This window comes from Panthera tigris, chromosome C1 (assembly GCF_018350195.1).
Source record: "Panthera tigris isolate Pti1 chromosome C1, P.tigris_Pti1_mat1.1, whole genome shotgun sequence".
Classification (NCBI taxonomy): Eukaryota; Metazoa; Chordata; class Mammalia; order Carnivora; family Felidae; genus Panthera; species Panthera tigris.
In genome coordinates this window covers 141,831,429-141,855,318 of record NC_056667.1, presented here as the reverse complement: position 1 = coordinate 141,855,318, position 23,890 = coordinate 141,831,429, and the positions used below count along the sequence as shown (strand labels likewise).

At 41.7% G+C, this 23,890-nt stretch overlaps 1 protein-coding gene across 8 annotated transcripts in view; it reads right to left on the bottom strand.

Annotated features, from left to right (window-relative positions):
* Positions 1–23,890, bottom strand: part of FMNL2 (formin like 2) — a 312,996-nt gene that overhangs the window by 28,162 nt on the left and 260,944 nt on the right. For all 8 annotated transcript variants that reach the window (XR_006220721.1, XM_042994450.1, XM_042994446.1 and 5 more), the window contains 4 exons: positions 10,447–10,521; positions 5,372–5,482; positions 2,793–2,942; positions 210–311 (listed from right to left, as the gene is read on the bottom strand). Coding sequence is in view for 7 of the 8 variants with exons in the window: in XM_042994450.1 (XP_042850384.1) it covers positions 210–311; positions 2,793–2,942; positions 5,372–5,482; positions 10,447–10,521 (438 nt within the window). In the remaining variant the exon portion in view is untranslated. The remainder of the gene's footprint in view (positions 1–209; positions 312–2,792; positions 2,943–5,371; positions 5,483–10,446; positions 10,522–23,890) is intronic.

The window sequence follows — 23,890 nt, the reverse complement described above, 5'->3', positions numbered from 1 at the left end:
AGTACTGAACCCCCAACATTTGATTGCAAACACATGTGTATCCATCCCTAACTATGTGTACTTTTCATCTGAGTATCGCCTCTGAAATGATTCCAATAAATACGTTGCATCAATGCATTCCTCTGACATGAATGTAGTCCACATTCTACTAAAGCTGGGGCACCTTCCCTGCAATGCCCATCTGGGGCAGCTGCCGTCAGCACACTCACTCGAACAACATCTAGCTCCTTGTTCCTCTGCATCAGCTGCTTTTCCAGTTCCACGATCTTGGACATGGCTTCATTCTCTGTGTCTTGCAGCTTTTCAGACAGCTATAAAGGTATAAAAGAGAAGCTGTGTCACAACACACAACCATTCTCATCAGGTCCTCGGTTCTCAGAAAGTAGAGCTCTATTGGGGCCCAGAGTCCTGCATGTGTTCTACAAGCTGTTTTTCTGGAAACATTAATATTTATAATACGATTCTGAATACCTATTTGTCTCTAATAGGAATTAATAATTTATACATGATCCTTAATAAAACCCATATGTCAGTTCCTTAGTGTTTCAACATACACAGTGTACCTCCCTCAATTTCCTCAGGGGTTGGCAGAAGGGGCTCACCAACGTGAGCCTGCAAGGGTGGGAAACAGGAGGTGAGGCAAGAGGGGAAGTTCACCTTTCCTTCACTAAGAAAAGCCCATTAGGCACAAGCTTTTGAAATTTATCAGTCCAGAAAACTTGGTTCTGTTATTACCGAACACCAGCTTAAAAAATAGTACTGCTTGTTTTGACCCAAACTAACCCAAGTAATAAAAGTTATTTGGAGGGACAGTTCAAATAAACAGGCAGCCTACTTCAAAACTGGGTTATGTGAGGCTCAGTCGGTTAAGTGTCCGACTTCGGCTCAGGTCATGATCTCATGGTTTGTGGGTTCGAGCCCCCCCACCCCGGTCAGGCTCTGTGCTGACAGCTTGGAGCCTGGAGCCTGCTTCGGATTCTGTGTCTCCCTCTCTCTCTGCCCCTCCCCTGCTCATGCTCTGTCTCAAAAATAAATAAAACATTAAAAAAAAAAAGTGGGTTATGTGAGTATGGTTATGGACAGCTGGCTGAGGCTTCAAGAGGAAGATAGTATGAGCCACGTGTTAACTAATTACTTTTCCCACAAGCCTCTGAAAGTGAGCTACTTCTGATTTCCCACATCTCACTGAAAACAATCACAAGTAAAGAACACCAGAGAGGCAAGGTGAGGAGGAAAGGTAGAGGTTAAAATGCTGATCAGGTTCAGAATAGGATACGAATCTTTCAGGGCAAGGCCGATAAATGCCCTTCCTAAGCAGGTACCAAGCAGGTCACTACAACACTTAACAAAGGGAGGGGGGGCGGCGTGAATGGCTGGCTCACCAACTTGGCTTAACCACAGCCATGAAGATGCCCATTCTCAGAGTGAGGGACAAAGGTGAAGGACATCACACACATACAATACTCTCAACTAAGAAAGTGTAGAGGGAAATAATCGGACCATTCAAATGGGAAAATAATATTGCTCTAAAAAGAGACAATTCAATTACAGCCAAGGACACTGTCAAGCAGAATTTAACAAACAAATCTGGTTCTCACAATGCTTAGGTCTTTAAGAAGCACCATTTTTCTGTTCATTCTCACAATATTCAAATATTTGCTTAATGGATGAATAAATGGACAACCTCTGAAGGCCTTTAGACTTATATTCAACTTAGTCTGTGGTGAAATAAATCCCTCAAATCAAAATAAGTCCCTGCCCTGAGACAGAGTTAATGTAACACTGATAGGACACTCCTCAAAGAAGAATAGATTTAAGGGAACGCTAATTTCCTTGAAAATGCCTGTAGCTGAAATGAATTTTTACTGCACGTGAGTAACCATAAGGCAGGACCAGGAAGACTGGCCATCAAGAAGAAACAAGACCATCCTGTCCATGGGCCTGTATGGACACATTCAGCAGAACTGACTTATATTCAGAAGACCAGGAGTGAAATAGAACTTATTGATACGTCACACCAAACTTCCAGGGGCACCTGGGTGGCTCAGTCAGTTAAGTGTCTGACTTCACCTCAGGTCATGATCTCACATTTCATGAGCTCAAGCCCCACATCGGGCTCTGTACTGTCAGTGCGGAGCCCGCTTTGGATCCTCTGTCTCCCCTCTGTCTCTGCTCCTTTCTACTTGTTTTTTTCCTCTCTCTTTCTAAACAAACAAACAAACAAACAAACTTTAAAGAAAAAATAAATCCAAACTCCCAAAGAGATTGAACATTGTGTAGCAATGGCAGTTCCACTGAGGGACTGGGTTGGGTGGGAGGTGAGGAAGACACTGATAATGGTCTATTTGCTCTGGGGCTTATTTTAGCACAAAGCACTAGAACCCATCCTCCATGGGCCCGTGTGAACGCATGTGGTAGAAGATGACTTATATTCAGAGAATATGAGTAGAAAGGTCTTCACATCAGCCCAAATTCACATATTCAAGTTTCATTTCCCCTCTACATGGCGCCAATCACCTCACCTTCTGGGATAAGTAAGATGGCCAGGAAATCTGGGCTCAGCAGAAACTGAGCAGGTGAGCTAAGGCAAGGCAATGGATTCCCTTTAGTTTTAAGTAACAAACATGCCTTCTTTGAAAGAACCCCGGGTGGCTTTTGACAGCTCTCGATCTCAAGCTGCAGTTCATCCCTATACTCCAAATCCTTTCATTTTCTGCGGTAACAGCCAACACTCATTCTGCTTGGCACCCAGTTACACAAAGACAGTTTTTCCTTTCCCAAGATGTAGTTACATGAGAAATGTTCTCCTCCAGCTCTTCCACCCTCTCCAAGGCTGCATTCTTGGTTTCGGCATCTTCCAGCAGAGCTCCCACGTCAAATACGTTGTCCAGGTAAGCCTGAATCTGCACCTGCAGCTTATCACTCTCAGTGTGCTTCAGTTTCTAAAAATCAAAACACAAGAGAAGGCGGTGTCAGCACAGCTGTGGACACAGAGCATAATGATACAACAGCCCATGTGGTTTTTGTTTGTTCCAAACAGTCCAATCTGTGCCAAGAGAGGGTTTGATGTAGCATCCTCCTCACGACAATTACGGAGTGTTCTTCTAAGAAGGTATAATCACACTACTTTCCGATGAACACCCCCTTCCAAATATATACAAGTTTCCTTCCTAATCCTTCCCAAAGATATAGTCCCCATGTAGGCATATTCCAAACTAATACATCTTGACACAGGTGAAATCGGACTACAGAAAAATTAAGAGCAGCTGCAGAAGGAGCAACAGTCCCAAGTAACAAATTTGAGGGGCATCTGTGTACAAGAGGTGGTTACAGTAGCAGCAGTAATTTGCCTGGGCAGAGATGGTAATTCCAATGAGGATTAGGTTGGATGGGAGGAGGAGAAGACATGGGTAGAGAGTGAAGTAGCCAGGGGGCTTATTTCAGCATAAGTTGCTAGAATCTGCCTTCCATCATAACTTCCTTAAGATACTGCCCCAGCATAAGGAGTTCTGGGCTTCCCAAAGCACAGATCAGGAAGCCACTCATTGCATTACAGACCCAGGCATCCAAAGGAAGTCAACCAACTTTAAGGTGAAATTAGAGGTCAAGGTAACCTATGAATCTTCCTTACAAGTAACACAAGTCCTGACTTCCCCTGGGGGAACAGATGAGTGGCTAGGATAATACTGGCATACAGATGACACCAATAAATATTTACTGAACAAATCAATGGCCACTAACAAGGCTGGGTTTCTGTAAATGAATGAAGTATTTATTATGCGCTTATAATATTAATCTTCTAACCACCTCTATGAGGGTCCAGAACCAACACACCAAAAAAATTAAAGAAATACAGAGTTTGGGGAAAATCTTCAACTTTTCAGAGGACTTAGGCTCAACATAAATTCTAAGAGGGATTTGCTCCTAGGTCTAATCTGGAATTCTTCAACTTAGTGTGCCCTAAAGAGAGTATGTTCCATCTTAGTTTAAGAGTACAAACTGAAAAAGACATTTCAATAAGGACGAAGCCTAGAAAGGGAAATGAGGAAGAAGCTCAGAAGGTTTTTTCACAAAGTACACAATGAGTAACGGGCACTGCCCTAATGTGTTATGATTCGCCATCGCAGCCTTGACCTGAAGGAGCTCAGCACGACCATCACAAAATGGAACCCAGAATGCCATTAGCAATCTATACACCCCATTTTTGCTCAAATACTGCCACTCCCAGCGTATGAAGGGAAAGAGGATAGAGAAACCTTGACCTCAGAGCAGGAAAAACCTCTCAATACCATATTCTGTCAAAGATATTAGTGATTACTTAGATAAGAAAACAATTCAAACCACTCTTTAATGAAAATCCATCAGACTCTCCCTGAGTACAGTCCTTAGACAACGTTAGGCCAGTATACCTAGGGCAGCCTGGCTGGTCTGATAAGCCAGCTGATGAGCTCAGAGAGTAACCAATGCTATGATTCTGCCTCACAGTAAACTGTAATTCCCTGGCTTCAGTCCTGACGAAGATGGGCAGCTGAAATCCAGAGATGTCCAAGGGAAGTGCTTATATCTCTTCTTCAGGGCTAGAAACAGATTTGAAATTGAGCTCAACAATTCTTGCCCTCTCACTAGTAGCCTTTCAAATTCAAGGGGACCACTGGTGTACAGAAGGGAAAACAGAACTGCTCAAGAGTCAAAGGACATGAGGGCATCCTGTGCACACACAGCTATTCAAGTCCATTTATGATTTTCACATAAACTTGCTGTTTCTTAGGTGAAGGAAGAACTATAGGGAACTGGCTGAGCACTTCCACAGGGGAGGCAGAGAAAGAGAAACTTTAGATCTCTTCACGAACCGAGAACTTAAAAGTGGAACTTCTAAAGCCACAAATGCATTAAACAGAATTTAACAGCTCTACAGGAGGAAGTCTCTAGTGTCCATTTCCTCATGACTTTTTTATACTCTAAGCATTTATTCATCACTCTTAAGCAGTCTTGGTTTCACCTCCCCTGCCCAGATAGGGTCCCCAGAGTAACCAAGAACGTGGATTGCCCAATAGCCCAGATGAAGGGTGCAATGAGACTTGGTCCAGACAGAGTTCAAGAGCAGAGGTGAGCTACAGTGAGAGGCTACAAGAGGTTGTCTGACTCCAACACTAAAAGGCTGCTGGCAGAAGACAGACTGAGCTCCCAGGAGGTCTTCAAGAATCCAGTTTCCCTGGCAAACTGCATCACTCAGATACGTTCCCTTTAACTAGTGCTACGATACTTGACTGTACAGAGCTTGAAGTGTTCTTTAGTCACGGCGGAAGCGTATCTTGAAGGTAGGCAATAAATCAAGTCTTACATTGGAGCCAAAGGTCACAGTTATACTTACATCCAAGTATTCATCCAGGCCTAACTTGGTAAATTCATACTGGAGGTGAACTCTGAAATTCATGTCTTCTACTGAATGGACTACAATATTAATAAACTGCATAGAGGCCACCTGCAATGAAATTGCCAGTGGGTTAGATGGCTGAAAACTTGTTTTCTCAGTTTAAACATAGGCATATGCTTTCAATTACACAAATCTAAACTCACTCACCGACCTCCTTTTCCTTCATTTCATTGGGTCTTTAAAAATATTTTGTAATTTTTCAAATTCAAAAGTCATAGAGATACCACAGTAAAATACCCCTCGTCATCCACTAGGGTGACCATGATCAAAATGGAAAACCATACCGAGAGCTGCAAGGAGGTGGAAAAAGTGGAACCCTCATCCACTGCTGCCAGAGATGTAAACCAGTGCAGCCACTTTGAAAAGTTTGACCACTCCACAAAATATTAATGACAGAGTTACCATAGGATCCAGCAACCCTGTCCTGGGTATATACCCATGAGAAATGAAAATACATGTCCATCCAGAAACTTATACACAAATGTTCATAATGGCATTATTCACTATTATTTATATTAGTATAACTAATATATATTCTACATATCGTATTATTTTATATTATTCATTATTTCCCAGAAAGTGGGGGGGGGGGGGGGGGGGCGGGGAGAGAACGCAATGTCCATCAAGTGATGGGTTAAAAAAATATAACCTATCAACACAATGGAATATTAGGTGACAATAAAAAGGCAATGAAGTACTGATGCATCTTACAATGTGGATGAACTTGAAAACATTATGCTAAATGAAACCAGTCTGTCATAAAAGACCATATAAGTTATGATTCCATCCATATGAAGTATCCAGAACAGGCAAGTCTGTGGAGATAGAAAGTAGATTAGCAGCTGCCTAGGTCTGGGGATAGGAAATGGGCAGTAACTACTGACGGGGTCTTTCTGGGATGACAATGTGTTCTAAATCAGACTGCAGTGACAGCCACACAACCCTGCAAGTATGCAAAAAATGTGAATTGTCCACTTTCAATGGGTAGGTTAGATGTTATGTTAACCACCTGTCAGTAAAACTTTTTAAAAAGTCTTATGGGTGGGTATATAGAAAAAACTGTGTAAGTTATTACAGGCATGTTATAGAAAATGTGAAAATTATTATAAAAAAGAACATTTTAAAAAATCACCTATAATCGTACCACAGGATAATCACTTCTAAAATTTCACTATGGGTCCGACCATACCAACAAGATCGTAATAGGATCTTTGACCCATCTTTCTGTTTTAATCAACCGGCTTCCATTCCACAAAACCCCTCGATTTACTAGCTCCCCATAACTGCATCAACGGCCCTGAGACCTGCCACAGAGAAAATCAGTCCCTGGTTTGGTAAAGAACAAAACAAAGTTGAACAGATCTATTCTTTTTTCCTTTTTTTTACGATTTTATTTTTAAGTAATCTCTTTCCCCAAAGTGGGGCTCAAACTTACAACCCCAAGATCAACAGTCACATGCTCTACCAACTAAGCTAACCAGGAGTCCCTATCTTGCTTTTAATGCTGACAGTTTAGGGGCACCTGGGTGGCTCAATCAGTTAAGCATCTGACTCTAGATTTTGGCTCAGGTCATGCTCTCATGGTTCATGAGCCTGAGTCCCACATTGGGGCCCCAAGTTGACAACGTGAAGCCTATTTGGGATATTCTCTCTGTCTCTCTCTGTCTCTCTGGCCCTTCCCTGCTCTCTCCCTCTCTCACAGTAAATATATAAAACTTAAAAAAAAAAAAAATAGTGACAGTTTATTTATGGTGAAAATACCTAACTAATACTTCCCCTCAATGGGTAAATGCAGTCTGTACAAGGAGGCAAAATGATAGATAAAAAAAAAAAAAAAAATAGTGACAGTTTATTTATGGTAAAAATATCTTACTAATCCTTTCCCTCTATGCGTAAACACAGTCTGCGCAAAAAGGTAAAGTGAGTGAGGGATCCAGATTCACATTTACTCTGAAAACTGCCTTCTTCCTCTCTCCTCCAAACCCAGTTTCTTTTATCTTTTTTCAAATTGTTTCTATCGAGTTAGACTCTTTTTTGAGTATATGTTATACACTGGCTATCTTTGGAAGGTATGTCAACTCTCTTGGTTCAAGGAGATTCTTTTGCAATTTAACTGAAAAAAATGACTTCAAGTTCTATGGTTAAATGAGCTAAAGAAAGATTGTCAGGGTTTTTTTCCTTCTTCCTTCTGCTGCATTAGAAAAATTTATATTGTATTTTATGAGGAATATGTTGTTAAGGAGGTTGTGCAACTTAACTGCATTCCCAAGGACAGTTTAAGAAAAGCCTCATTTTCTGGAGGAAAATATGGTTGGATTTTTCCATTTCTCTTCTGAATAGTTGTTGAGTTTTATGATATGCCTGAGAAGCAACTATTTGCTAGGTGACAGATGAATTGATCATTGTACCTGTATATTAGCAGTTTCTAAATTAGGTTCCTTGATGCATGTACATATAAGTAAATGACAAGAAATATACTCTCATTTCTAAGAAATGCAGGCATTTTAAAGGGCTTAATTATATATAATTTCAGCACAAACTCAAATGGCAGAGGGATCCACAAGGTATGATAATGAGTGAAGTATACCACGTGTAATACAGTAAGAAATGGTGTGGACCACGGCAAACTAGAAGGAGGATCTTTAGACTTAAAAATGGGCGGGGTGGGGGGGGAGCAGCGCTTGGGTAGCTCAGTGGGTTAAGCATCCGACTTCGGCTCAGGTCATGATCGCAGGGATGGTGAGTTCAAGCCCTGCATCGGGCTCTGTGCTGACAGCTCAGAACCTGGAGCCTGCTTTTGATTCTGTGTCTCCCTCTCTTTCTGCCCCTCCCCTGTTCCACCTCCCTCTCTCTCTCCCCCAAAATAAGGAAACATTGAATGAATGAATGAATGAATGAATGAATGAATGAAAAAGAAAGAAAGAAAGAAAGAAAGAAAGAAAGAAAGAAAGAAAGAAAGAAAGAAAGAAAGAAAGACAGACTGACTGACTACTTGGCTCCAGCACTTGATACTCTACAAAAACAGGGCCTAGTGTTGGCAGAAATTTTTAATTGAAAAAATTAGAAATCTTTATTTGTATGCACAACTTTCAAATTTTTAATGGAAGGACATCACTGTCAGACTAAACTCACAAGCCTATAGGCTGGCTCAGCCTGGGAGCCTCCAGTTTGCAACCTCAGCTTTCAGGAACAAATAAGTTGCCCCTATGAAGGCAGAGGAAAGAAACTGCTACAGTGAGCCAGCGCACAACTTCTTCACATATTTATCACTAGTGCAAACATGGGCCTTAAACACTCCCCAAAATCCTAACAGCAAAATTAAAAAGCCAATGTATAGGGTGCCTAGGTGGCTCGGTCAGTCATGATCTCACGGTTTGTGGGTTCGAGCCTGCATCAGGCTCTGCTGACTACTCAGAGCCTGGAGCCTGCTTCGGATTCTCTGCCTCCCCCTCTCACTGCCCCTTCCCTGTTTGAACTTTGCCTCTCTCTCTCTCTCTCTGAAAAATAAATTTAAAAAAAAAATTTTTTTAATTAAAAAGCCAATGTAACAGCACTCCTTGTCTCACATTTTTTGCCTTTTTAAACAGCAAATAACATGCTTTATGGAACAGCAAGACTTCTCTATAAACAGTTTCATCATTCTCACTACTTTCAGAAGGGCCTGAGGGCTAGGATGCATATAAAATGTAAAGACCCAGAAAAAAAGTCACATAAAAGGGTTAGAAATCTCCAAAATTATGTTTCATGTTTTACAGCCACTAAAGCAATTCAAATGAAAAGTGTGCCTGGCACCCTAAGTATAAGTTTTAGAAGACTCACAATGTTAAGGACTGACTGGTATACCTGCTCTGAGCTAGAAGTGACCTGAGGGACAAAGCCCAGGTGAGACCTCCCCAGAGCAGGAGCTGTGTATGTCAACTGGATTAGGCCAAAGAAAGCCTGCAGATCTGGATCCACCCACGGGAAGTCTGTCTCAGAAACCGTCTATCTTCAGTCCAAGATTAAGGTTTAAGTGTATGAATTTGGAAGTTCTCAAACTCCTACTGCTGTTCAAACCTGAAGAGGATAGTCCTACCGCTGAACCACACATCCTTACATGTGAACTATCCCACTAAGGAGAACCGCAGTCTAACTCTGCCCTCACAGAGTTACCAGGGCAGGAATCACTCCTGTAGAGTAATTTGGGGGATATGTACAGTCAATTCTACAAACCAAACCACTCTAGTCTTTGAGAATATAGTCTGGAGAAAGCCACTGGCTGAGGTATACAAAAAGCAAAATGGGCAAGATTCTTGTTTTCTGGGTTTTTTTGTTTTGTTTGTTTTTCCCCCATGTTCATTTTGAGAGAGAGAGACGGGGGGGAGGGGGAGGAAGGGGGAGGGGGGGAGAGAGAGAGAGAGAGAGAGAGAGTGTGTGTGTGTGTGTGTGTGTGTGTGTGTGTGTGTGTGTGTGTAAGACAGAGATGGGAGAGGGCCAGAGAGAGAGAGAGAGAATCCCAGGCAGGCTCCATGCTGTCAGCGCAGAGCCTGACATGGGACTCGATCCCATGAACCATGAGATCATGACCTGAGCAGAAATCAAGAGTTGGATGCTTAACTGACTGAGCCACCCAAGCATCCCAGATTCTTGACTTCTATCTTCAGGATCCTGATGCAGCTTTACTGACAGCTAAAGCTGGCAACCGCAAGTATATGTCCCAGCAGTTAACATCCTTTTCCCAAATGCATGCTTTCATCCTTTATTTGCTATAAATAATTAGTACTTTGGGTCTTTAGTACAGTATGTGCACGAGGAATAAAACTGGAAATAAACACTGTAAGGTAAAAATACAGATTGTGAGGAACACTCTAGATCGAATCTATAGCAGATTACACTCAATTTTCTGTCCTTTGTAACATTTATATGCGCATACACACACATATGTATCATATATAAATATAAACGGGTTTAGGAAAAAAGTGCAGAAACTGAGCTTGCCTTATTGATTGTAATGTGGTCCTGGAATAACTCACCATAAAATCTATGTTATTGTCTTCATTCCTGAAATGTTCCATCAACTTCTCAAAGCGCTGTTTTTCTCCACAAACCTGAAATACACATTTTCATCACGCATATGAAATTCCAAACATAAGCATTCTAAAATTAGAGGCAGGAATTTTAGCATTAATAATTATTTCCAGAATATCTTTTTATTGCCTCTCTCACACACTGTTTCCTTCTCTTCTAAGCTGGTTAACTCACAAACAGCAACATGAGCCAGGCCCTAAAGCTAAGCCTCAGTTTCTTTTAAATGTTCCCCGATATATTGAAATCTATGTCAAATGTGTTTTCCTTTCATTGGTTATTTGTGCAGTCCAACAATTTCTAAGCCTGCATGCAGAATCCCAAAATGTTATGGTTTAAAAGAGGAAAACTGTAACAACGCCCCCCGCCCTCCCCCCCATTTTCCTTTTTACAAAAGCACTTTTAAAACAGGTACGCTAAAAGATTTGGACAATTCAGTATTTAAGTTCCTTGAAAAGCAGATTGACAATGTCCCTATTACATCTAAATCAAGTGATTTTAACATAAACTACAACACAGAAGTAGACACCATAGCAGTAAAGTATGTAGTACTACAGTAGACACTTGGGAAGTTCTACTAACCCATTTAAGGCAAGTATAGAAATTTGCAGGAACTTATAAATTAGCAGCCCAGAGGCCTGAAACATTCAGCTCAAATTAATGTTTTCGCCGAACAGGTAAAAGGGCAAGATAAATTACTATGAACTCAAGTGCTCCAAAGGTTCTGGGTCTACATTGAGTCAAAAATACAGAGTCAAGGAAAGATTCATAACAAGTAAGAACTCTCTGGAGACTTATTCCCAAAATTAAAGGATAAACTTCAATTCTGCCAGTGACCTTAGCAACCTTTATTTGGAGCCCACTGGCTTATTCTTTCTGCCTTCAGAAAGTATGCACCTGAACACCCTTGAGCTACATGTAGTGTCAGTAAGACAGTCCCCAGTCTTAACATTTTGAATTTAATCCGGGTTTCACATGCTTAGCTCAGTTTTTTGGTTCTATTTGTGGTCTTAGAAATATATGTAGGATGATCCTGAAAAATTCCCCCAAAATGGTGTTTCATAATGTTATAATGCAGCCACTTAATTCCGTCATGTTAAATCCCACATAAATATTTATTTCAGTGAAGAGGAAGATTCAAGAAGACAGCAGTTTTGTCTGTTTGGTTCACTATGCTACCTTCAGCATCTAAAACAATGCTTACCATGTTGGAAGCTCTCAATAATATTTGTTGAATTACACTGAAAAAAGGACAAATGACTAATTATGTTAAGATAACACTTAATGAAAGGATGATCACGTTGATGAAAAAAGAACCATCAGCCCATAGTAGACAGGTGCTACAGGTAAATCTTTAGTGGTAATTCCTGTCCAAACCATGTGATGGGAACATTAAGCCTTCAGCCTCTGAGGGCCTTCTAAATCTCAAGACAACTTAATTTTCTCAATAGATGCACACCACACTTTACCGTATTCAGACAACAACTCTCCACGTATTTATACCTGCCTTAACAAAAAATAATTACAGAAGAAACAGTGCATGAACCCAGTCCGGAGGAAGACAACGAAGCTCCAGAGGGAGCACTGGAAGTCAAGCCTTTAAAAGCACGAATCCAATCCCACCGACAGAGCCTGATTCAATGGGACCGGGGGGCGCTGGGTGACACGCACGTGCACAATTTTAAAAACACTACAGATCATTTTGATGCAACTCCACAAAGGCAGAGACATTTAAAGGGATACTTTGTTCTGCCACTCATCTCAGCCAGCCCCTCTGGAGAATATGAAGCAAATTCCTGGAAGCAAAAGGTTTGTTAAGAGGCGGGGGGTTGAGGCATTACAAGCACAGCTCCCTAGACTATGACATTAGCCACATCTTGTGCCCAAAGGGACAAAACTCCTAGCCTGCAAAAAGGACCCAGTGGGTGAAAACTGCCAAGGCTGGATATGGAAAGGATCAGAATTACAACCTGAATTTTCTTTAAGACAAACCCCAACATAAGAACTTGTTTCCCAGGAGAATGGTTTACTCCAGTCTGTTTTGGGGAGGTCGGTAGTGGCAGGAGAAAGGAAGAGAAGTTGTCTTGAATCTGCAAACAGCTACCAGCTACCAGAAGCTGTGACTAATGGTCTGTTGAGCAGCTAGCACTCAACAAACTAGAAGAAGCAACAGCTAACAATGAACAGTGACGATGAATACAATTCCTTCCATGCAAAACCATTCAAATCAAAGAATGTCAGGAATCTGGAAAGTACCTGGTGCCCTCTATTTATGAATGAGACTGATACCTAGACAAATCATACATCTATAATTTGATGAAAAGTCAATGCAGAAGCTAGAACCAGGTCCCCAAGTGCCAGCCTGACTGATGTTCTTTCTCCAACACAGCCTAGAATGTGCAGATAAACATATATTACTTAATCCTGGAATGCTTTAAACTGTCTTTGTATCTGAGACAACAACAGATGAAAAATGTTCTTGTTAGAAAACCACAATCATGACACTGGGCATATACTTGATGTGCCTGCACCACAGTCTTCCATGGAACTTCTAAAAATGGTGGATTCCTGGATCTAAATCAAGACCTACTGAATGAAAATCTCCACAATGGAACTAGGAATCTGTGCTTTTAACAACTATTCATGGCTATTGAACCAGTGGCTTATATAATATAGACCAGCAGATTAAAGCCTGACTACCAATTGTAAACCAGGTAACTAGATCATTAATTCTCCAATTCATTCAATCTCTGACTTAACAATAAGGAGATACAGTTACCATAACTGGGTATCATGGGAATGAAGTAGGAATTTACCCACTGCCCCTGCATAGGTACAATGAATAATAAGGTAACTCCCAAATCAGAGACTGTGTGCAAGGCATTAGAAAAAAGGGATTTTATATGGCTGAGGAAAGCACATATGGGCAGCAAGAAAATGATTCACAGCCTGTTAACAAAATCTTTTTTAAAAAAGGCATCAAAACTAGGACAAGCAATATTAGATTAATTTCGTGCTGGGTAAAGATCCCAAAAACCATGCAGTACCCTGGTAGACAGGACTGAAACAGACATTAAGAGCTTTGAATAGGGGCGCCTGGGTGGCTCAGTCGGTAGAGCGTCCGACTTCAGCTCAGGTCATGATCTCATGGTTTGTGGGTTCGAGCCCCGTGTTGGGCTCTGTGCTGACAGCTCAGAGCCTGGAGCCTGCTTTGGATTCTGTGTCTCCCTCTCTCTCTGTCCCTCCCCTGCTTATGCTCTCTGTCTCAAAAATAAATTAAAAAAAAAATTTTAAAAAAAAAGAGCTTTGAATATAAGCATTTGTTTAGAGAGCATCCTGTCAACAGATAAATCCATGCTAAGAACCTATGTGTTAGGAAACAGAAATACCTTTGTCAAAAACAACAGACTTAATATCTTCCAATTTATAGCTGTTGTAAGCTTGGTGAAAAGAATCCCAATGCACAAAAATGACATATGGCCAGCAGAGATGCCAGCTTCAAGGAACTTTGGAAGAATGATCTGATGGACCACTCTCCTCACTCACTGGGAGACCCAGAAGGGCCTCTCCTGTCAGCTTCACCAAGCCCCTCTCTGGAGAGGTTTAGGTAGACAGTTCTGCTGCCAATCTCGACTAATGAATTCAGGGTGGTATTTTCTGACACTGTTCCAAGGGAACAGCAGGGATTCCAGAGGCCCCCTTTATTTCTACTGAAGGAAAGGAAGCATGCAAACCAGATTCACATTTGTTCCTACAATACTTCAGCAATCATTAAACAAGTGTATACCGTAATCCCACAGGAAATGGGAAGATATGTTTGGGGAGGTTGGTAAAGCTGTGTTCGGCATCAAAGGAAAGCCGTCCCAGCTCATACCGCTCACATCTGGACCACCCCCACACACTTGGTTCAAATGGGACAACCATGGCTGAACGTGTCTCTCCTTTCCTTTGACACTGACCTGGTTTTAGAAAACAGGGAGGATAAAAGAAACAAGATGCCAATTCTCAGTTGCGTTCAGAATCCACACATCGATTGGCCTTCATGGGGATGCACGCAAGGACTTCACCAAAGTGTACATAAGAGCCAGGAACGTATCCGCACGTATGTATTACTGAACGTTATATATTGCTGCAGAGATCTGCCATGTGCCAACAAAGGCCAGACAACGTATGATCTGAGAACTTTCAAGTAAAAAAAAAAAAAAACTGTTCTGTGGCAACTGAAATCTGTCATTTCTTGACTTTCATATAATCAAAGGTATTTCTCATTCCCCCCCGCTAGCTTTAACACCAACTTACTGTATCGGTGATAAGAAGCCACTGAAGTAGGTGGGGGAATGAGCAAGTAGAAGAAATTGCAGCCACAGATAGGCCCCGAAGAGGAGACTGCAGAGAATACTGCATCGGGAATTAGGCTTCCACTACTGGCAGCCAGGACTACCAAAAATTAAGTCCGACAGCAGGAAGATAAAAGTATACACCCTGGAAAAACATTACTCTGCTGTAAACTGAACAGGCACCTTCATTTATAAATCAGTCTCATGTGAATCAATACCCTGGCCCTGAGTAACACCACAGAAAGCAAAAACCCTCAGGCTCAGGTCGTGGACCACAGACTTCAGTTTACTAAACATCCACCCATCCCTGAGGTCCTGCCTAACATCCACTCCTCTTTGCACCTTGAAGCTCTAACACTGATGGGGTCAGGGGATATGAGGGCAGATATAGGACTAAGCAGGGGACCCTAAAACCTGGGTCATAAGTCACAGCTCTGCCACCACTCTGCTGTGAGCTTGGACAACTTGGTGAACCTCTCTAGACTTCCATTTTCACATCCATTAATTCAAGAGCCTTAGGTTATATTTCTTGTTTTCAAGGCTGCTTTTAGAAAGCCTTAAGGGTGACAGAGGAATACTTGGGGGGCTCCCAAAGGGGGAGCTTGGCAGGCAAAGGAAAAACACAAGTAAGAAAGGTTCTTGGGACTGCCGTCCTGGTTTATCCAGCTCTGCTTTATTGTACTGAGTTGCCTGATAAGATTTCATTGAAAAAAGTTTCATTGAAGGTTTTCATTGCTAATAAAAGTTTGAAGAAAAAAAAAAAAACCCCAAAACCTCACTTGCTATCTTGAAGCTCTAAAATTCTAATCTAGGCATGGCCATATAACATGATATTCCCAAACTGACCAGCCTGGAAGCTCTACACAAACCAAATTTAGAGGGAGGCACTCAGCTACACAGGTCCTGTGTGCCATACATAAGGGCCAGGGCACCATCTCACAGCATCTCGCTCACTGGTTCGTGTAAAGCAGATAAATCCTGCCCTGCCCAGATAAAATGGGCCACACCCAGGACAAACAACATACATTTTCACTTCAAGGAGAACTGAAGCAAAAGCACAACTCGTGCCAAAAAACGACTCAACTCTGCTCTCCATCTGTGAAAGACATTTCTGAACACTGTCCCAAACCATTTGGATAAATCTGGGGCTCTGGATGCAAAAGAGGCAGTGCTTTAAAGCGTCTCTAAGGGTGAACAGGGGTTAGGGGAGGATTTCCCTTAAGGCTAATAGCGAAGAAAAGATGGTTTTACAAAAGCCTGTAATAAAGAGTATTCTCGCCAGCCAGATGCTGAAATGAACAACAGACTGCCGGCCTTCAGCCACCTCTCGGTCCCCCTTCAAGGTCAATGACTGTCTTTGGCTTCCCCAGCAACAGCTCCCAGGGCACCACACAAAGTCTGCAGCCAGACTGAGGCCTGACTCTTATGAGGTGGTTATAAAACATGCTTCTGGGTTAGTTACATAAAAATTAAAGGCCCCTTGCTTAAGCGTTTCCTTCTTGCCCTGCTTGCCTGGTGCCTGCTTCAATACTTTCTTTTTCTCCCTCACAATAGGCCCCTGTGATCCACACGGCTCCCCGCAGGAAGGCACCTCTTAGGAGGCACGGTCTATTATGACTGATTACGCTGCCCTTCTCGGGGCCTGCCCAGGAACAAAAGTTCCGTTTTCTTCTCAGGGCCGCATGAAGTCAACAGTCGTTTCACAGTTTGCCCTAGGTGAAGAGCATCTTTTACCTTCCACTGAGAGTGCCCCCGGTCTGAGGATTACTTGACCCCATGATGGCCTGACAGAAGACCACTCTGCTGAGGTGTTCTGTGCTTGCAGGGGTCTACAACCTCCTTCCCCTCAGGTACCTGGACGTTTCACACACTGATACCACCCGGCTGCTGGGTCAGAAGCACACCACTTGGACCTACTGCTGGCTCTCATGTCTCCCGGGACTTAAAGGCAGAAATATTCATCAGATTGAAACATTCTGCAACTAAAACACCTTATTTCACTCCGCAGAAAACTATGGAAAGCTGCACAAAGGAATGCACTGTACAGTCTATTCAACCCTCCTCCCCCATAAATTAATACAACATTTCTATCAATGTTGAACCGGTAAATATCTGATTAGGAGCCAGAGGTTTCATCCACGTAATGCTAATCACCCTCGGGAAAACTTAAGCCACTTTTCCAGATGTTTCAAACATCCAGATGTTTTGGCATGAACCACACAAAACATCCAGATGACCCTCTACTTTTCATATATGTGTTTTGCTGTACCGAAAGAGTCCTGACGCAGATGGAAGGGCTAGTAAAGTCCCCAAAGAATAACTCGTTGAAACACCACATCTTAAATGAGAAATGCCTTTTTACCGCTTCCCTGAACAAAAATGACCTTCACTACATTCTAGAGAGTAAGGCTGCACAATACAGTTCTTCATAAATGACATCTTCCAGAAATATTCCTAATGTTTGACTTGACTCTTTCTGGCTTCAATATAAGACATATCTCTTGGTCATCAGTAAGAACACACGGGGATTCTTTCAAGGCTTCTATTCCTACAGGAAGACCAGAATACACTGCAGCTCAAGACAGACTGGTATTTAACTAGCTACCTGAGGACTAAATGACAAGCAAAGGCCTTCGGTCTTCTCTGGGATGACTGATCCATCAGACTCCTCTAAAGTAGGAGAAGGCCTAACACTATCCTTTTTTTTTCCCCATTCATTTCTCCTCACAGATTCCTCCTTTGAGCATACCCAATTTGGCCCAGCAAGGCAAGGGAGAGGACACAATGACACTTTCTAGCGGTCATCGAATGTTCACTGAATTGTACCAACAGCACAGGAGAGGAGTTGTTTAAATCCTGTGGCATTGTCACCACATATCTCAGGGCCTGCTTGGGAGGCAGATGTCAACTCATGCTCTCTTCACTCCGAATCACAAGTCGAACTAAATCTAACAAAGCTGTGCAATGACTTCAGAGCCCTTAAAGACAAGGACTCTTTGTTTGCTAGATCAAAGACCTCGGTGCACAAACAGGCAAATGCCTGAGGTTTGTCCACTGCTCCCTCCTCTCATTCCACATCTCCTCCAGTTTCTTCTGTGCTCTGCCCTAATCCTGGATGTCTATCAGGAGGACCCTACTCTCATCTAAATGGAATCACTTCCACCTGGCCCAACAAGAGAGCAGACAGTGTACTTGGGAAACAGTTATTAAAGTAATGGTTCTGGATCCAAGGGTTTCTGAGGCCCTTTCACAGAGTCTGTGAGGTCAGAACTATTATCACAATGACACTAAGGTGTTATTGCCTTTTTCACAGAGTAGGCAGAAGTGGTGCAGAAGCAATGGTGGGTGAATAAAACCACTGCTGCCTGGGCACAACTCAAGGCACTGGCACTAAGTATTACAGTAATCACTACATTCATCAGTGTCCATTTAAAACAAAAAGCCAGGGTCACTTAAGAATACCCTTGATAAAAGGACATATCTGATAAAGGGTTAGTATTCAAAACACCTAAAGCACTGATACAATTCAACACTCAAAAAAACAAAAAATTGAATTAAAGATGGGCAGAAGACAGGAACAGATATTCCTCCAAAGAAGACCTACAGATGACCAATAGACACAGGAAAAGATGATCATCATTTACCATCAGGGAGATACAAATCAAAACCGCAATGATACACCACCTCACTCCTGTCAGAATGACTAAAATCAACCATACAAGAAACAACAAGTGTTGGCGAGGATGTGGAGAAAAAGGAACCCTCTTACACTGTGGGTGGCAATACAAACTGGTGCAGCCACTGTGGAAAACAGTATGGCGGTTCCTCAAAAAGTTAAAAATGGAATTAACACATGATCCAGTAATCGCACTACTTGGTATTTACCCAAAGAATACAAACACATTAATTCAAAGGGATACATGCACCCTGGTGTTCATCGCAGCATCATTTACAATTGCCAAATTGTGGAAGCAGCCCAAGTGTCTATCAATAGATGAATGGATAAAGAAGATGTGGGGCGTGTGTCTATGTGTAATGGAGTATTATTCAGCCATAACAAGGACGAAATCTTGTCATTTGCAACAACGTGGATGGAGCTAAAAACTATAATGCTAAGCAAAATAAGTCAGAGAAATGTTTTCACTCATAATGTAGAATTTAAGAACAAAACAAAGGAAAAAACCAGAGAAACCAAGAAACAGATTCTTAACTACAGAGAATAAACAAATGGCTACCAGAGGGGAGGTCGGTGGGGGGAGGGGTGAAATAGATGAAGGGGATTAAGAGTACATTTATCATGGAGAGCACTGAATAATGTATAGAACTGCTGAATCAATATATTGTACACCTGAAACTATTCTAACGCTGTATGTTAACTATCCTGGAATTAAAATTAAAAGCTTAAATAAAAAATACCCTTGATGATGCAATAAAAAATATTAATTTTATTCCATCTTGACCAGTGAATATATACCTCTTTAGTATTCTATAGGACAAAATGGGAAGCCTGCCTAAAGCACTTCTGCTATTTACTAAAATACGGGTGTCTTGAGGAAAAGGGCTTCTGTGATTATTCCAGTTGCAAGACGATCTAGCCATCTTTTCATTATTTAAAAGAATAACTAACACACTACAGTTATTCAGACTTAAAAATGTGGCAGGAAATTTTCTTGAAAATGAAGGAAACGGACAATATTTCTTCCCAGTGACAAAAATTGAGCTTTCAAGCAAAACTGAGAATTGTGGAGAACTTCTATTCCTAAGGTTGGCAGCTTTTCCAATATTTACAGGTTTTTCTGATGAATTTGGTGGTGATAATAATGTGATTTTTTTTAAATATTGCATGATGAAATTTGTCAGTATTTAGAAGATGTGAATAATCCAGTGAATTTGTATTTCCCAACTAACTACTGCATATTGTTACAAAACTACAATCATTCAAGGTATAAGACAAGCAAATAAATTTTAAAGTTAACAAGAGTACAAGAATTTCATTAATACAGTTTCAGATTCTACTTTAAGAAGCTACTACCTGTCCAGTGTTCGTATAGTTTCAAAACATAAATATCCACTGTCAACTATAAATTCTATTAAAATACTTCCTTTTCAATCTGTACATTTGTGTGAGGCTGAATTTTCTTCAACTACTTCCACCAAAACAACACAACTGAATGCCAGGGGCAGATGGGGCATGAATATTAAGCTAGACTTTAGAAGATGTATAAAAATACAGGGGCGCCTGGGTGGCTCAGTCAGTTGAGCATCCGACTTCAACTCAGGTCATGATCTCACAATCTGTGGGTTTGAGCCCTGGATTGGGCTCTGGGCTGACAGTTCAGATCCTGGAGCTGCTTTGGATTCTGTGTCTCCCTCTCTCTCTCTAACCCTTCCCCTGCTCACTCACTCTCTCAAAAATAAACATTTAAAAAAATTTTTTTAAAAAGATGTATAAAAATTTAAAGTAATGGCACTATTATGGACTGGACTGTGCTAAACTGTGTCTCCACAAAAGTCAATTATCAAAGTCCTACCCTCAATTCAACTGTATTTGGAAATACGGCTTTTAGCAGCTAAGGTTAAATGAGGTCATAAGGGTGAGTCCCTAATCCAATGACATTGATGGCCTTAGGTGAAAAAAAAGAGCCCTGTGTACACACACACACACACACACACACACACACACACCCCTAGGGAATACCATATGAAGATACAGCAAGAAAGCAGCCATCTGTAAGCCAGACAAGGACCCCCCAGAATCTAACCATGTTGGCATGAGGACTTTCAATCTCCCTAACTGTGAGGAAATGCATTTCTGTTGTTTAAGTCATTCAGTGTATGATATTTTGTTATGGGAGCCCAAGATGACTAAAACAGCCACTACTGACATGGATTTAAAAAAAAATTTTTTTTAATGTAGAGACAGAGACAGAGCACAAGTTGGGGAGGGGCAGAGAGCAAGGGAGACACAGAATCCGAAGCAGGCTCCAGGCAACGAGCTGTCAGCACGCAGCCTGATGCAGGGCTCGAAATCACAAACTGCAAGATCATGACCTGAGCCAGTCAGACATTTAACTGATTGGGCCACCCAGGTGCCCCTCTCATTGATTTTTTTTTTTTAATTTTGAAAAACAGATTTTTTTAAATAACATTAACATATAATAAGTCTATTATGTTATTTTTTCTTGTTTTTATTTATTTGGAGAGATAGAGAGAGAGAGAGAGAGAGAGAGAGAGAGAGAGCGAGAGAGAGCAGGGAAGGGGCAAAGGGAGGGAGAGACAGAGAATCCCAAACAGGTACCACTCTGTCAGTACAGAGCCCCATGTGGGGCTCAAACTCACAAACTGAGATCATGATCTCAGCAGAAATCAAGAGTCAGATGCTTAATCAACTGAGCCACCCAGGCGTCCCTCTATCATGTCCTTTTTAATGAATAAGTATCAAAATTTTTCTTTCCTTTCTAATGGGGTAAATACCAATACATAACCTGCATAAAGAAAAAATTGGGGGATCCTTCATAATTTTTAAGAATGTTGGGATGCCTAGCTGGTTCAGTTAGAAGAGCATGTGACTCTTGATCCCAGAATTGTGAGTTCAAGCCCCACACTGAACTGAATATAGAGATTGCTCAAACTTTAAAAAAAAAAAACTTTGGGGGGGTGGTGGGCGCCTGGGTGGCTCAGTTGGTTAAGTGTCCGACTTCGGCTCAGGTCATGATCTCACAGTTCATGGGTTCGAGCCCCATGTTAGGCTCTGTGCTGACTGCTCAGAGCCTAGAGCCTGCTTTGGATTCTGTGTCTCCCTTTCTCTCCACCCTTCCCTGCTTGCTTTCTCTCTCTCAAAAATTAAAAAAAACATAAAAAATTTTTTTAATGTAAAAAGGGGTTGTGAGGCCAAAAGTTTAAGAACTACTAAATTATACTACTAGAGAATAGCTTCTTTATTTCTACAAAGATGATGAGTTCTCAAAACCCAAAACCTGCAGAAGCAAATAAATGGGTTTCTAATAGTAAAATGTCTTACAAGATTGTCAGGGAGTCCCTCACACCATACAAAGGACTACGACATCTGCCATCTCTCCATAAAGATGAAGTCACATCTTTCAGACAGGGCAGATTTCCCTAGACAGCAAGAAACCTTCCACCAGTTTACAAGGTAGAAAAAGATCAAAAAGAAGAAGTCTTTAGTTCTTATGTTACACAAGGACAAGTACAATCCCTGGCATTAGACAGGTTAGAGAGCAGTGGATCCCGACCATTCTCCGTTGTCTCTGGGATGTGCCTACCTCTGTAGCATGGAGGCTCATTACAAAGCTAGATATTCTTCTCCCAAAGCCAAGTGAGCGCTGAATTCTGAGCAAGAATATGAGAGAGATGAAACCGTTCTCTCCCACATGGTCTGTAGGGCATGCATTCCCCAAAGTTCTGGGACAATCAAACTCAGTGAATCTACCCAAGTAAACAGATTTGCCCTAGAACGCATGATACACTAAAATATCAAACAATAAAGGACAAATACACAAGCAACAAAAAGATGATTATCTTTTAACAATGCACTAAACATGCCCTTGATAACTACTGCACAGAAAACACTACTTCCTAGTTTTACACCTAATTCCTGGAAAATACTTCAAAATGGCAAATTCGGTGCTGTTCTTAGCGGTATACCAGTAAACCCAGGATACCACACGTGTTGCTGGTACACTTGTGGGGAAGGAGCCCTCATTTTCCACGGCCAAAACCATACTGCTGAAACAAAACAGGGCTATAGCTCATGTTACTGTAATTGGCCATTTCCACTCTCCAGTGACGCAGAGCTGGGGGGAAAATTCCGTCAGAGAGCTCAACTTCATGATGAAGGGTGACTGACAGTGATTGTTGGACCACAGTCAGGAACCACGGAGCCATTTTCTTCTGCGTTGTGTTTGAGACAATTGTTGTGAATGAAAACTAAGCAGGACTATACATCCTTGGCAGATTGATACAAAGAATGAAAGAACTAGGCAGGACCCACATGCGCCACTAAGGTGGAGGAATGGCTGCAGGACTACAGTGAGCAGAACAGAGTCTGGGTGTGAGGGAGGAGCCAGTAAATGAAAAGTCTGAATCACGGCTCAAAAGCTCAGTCTTCCAAACACTGGCCAAGAAAGCGATGCTTTCACAGACAGGCCCTTATGAGCGGCAGGTACCATGTACCTCTAGTACATCCAGTTCACTTTCTGGATAGGGAAGCAGCAAGTTTCTTTGACACACTGCAGATTTTTGTTAATGACACTCAGGTGTAGAAACCGATGCAGCCATTTCCGGCCATTTCCAAGGGACTAACAATCCGATATAGTCTAAAATCACAGTGCTCTATTTTTATTTTAAGCTTGTTTCAGTCCTACCAACCGCCCTTAGACCTGTTACGTCTGTTCTTGCTTGTAAATTTTTGTACCAAACATTTCATTATCTGGGTACTTTGTTTTCATATCTGTAATACAAGAAGCACTTAACCTTTCTCAGATGGAACCATCTGAACATATATGCATAATACATACTACACACATAGGCATGTGCAAACCAGATTTTATATAGAAATATGAAACTGTAGAATTAGAAGGGACATAGAGACCATGTGACTAACCTGTCATCTGAAGCAGGAACTTGCACCACAAGATACCAGACCCACCAGGTATATTCTAACTCTCCTGACTGTCTTTTGTGCCCTGTGCCGGTCTCTTCTGAGCATCCTTCCAGTCCATTCTAGCCTGGCCTCCTTTCTCCCCTAGGTTGAGGCCCCAGGGAATTAGTTACAGGGAATTAGGAGCCCCAGGCTCCTTAGTTACAATCCTTGTCTCTATTTAGATTACACACACACACACACACACACACACACACAATCCCCAATATCTCTGTTTAAACCTGTTCTCTCACTCCTCATCTTTAGTTCATAACCAAGAATATGACATTGGACATTTTACCATCACTAAGAGAATGAATTTAATAAAAAACAAAGCCTATTTTCTTCTCCGGAAAAAAAAAAAAAATCCCAGATATCTGTTTATTGTGGCTGTGC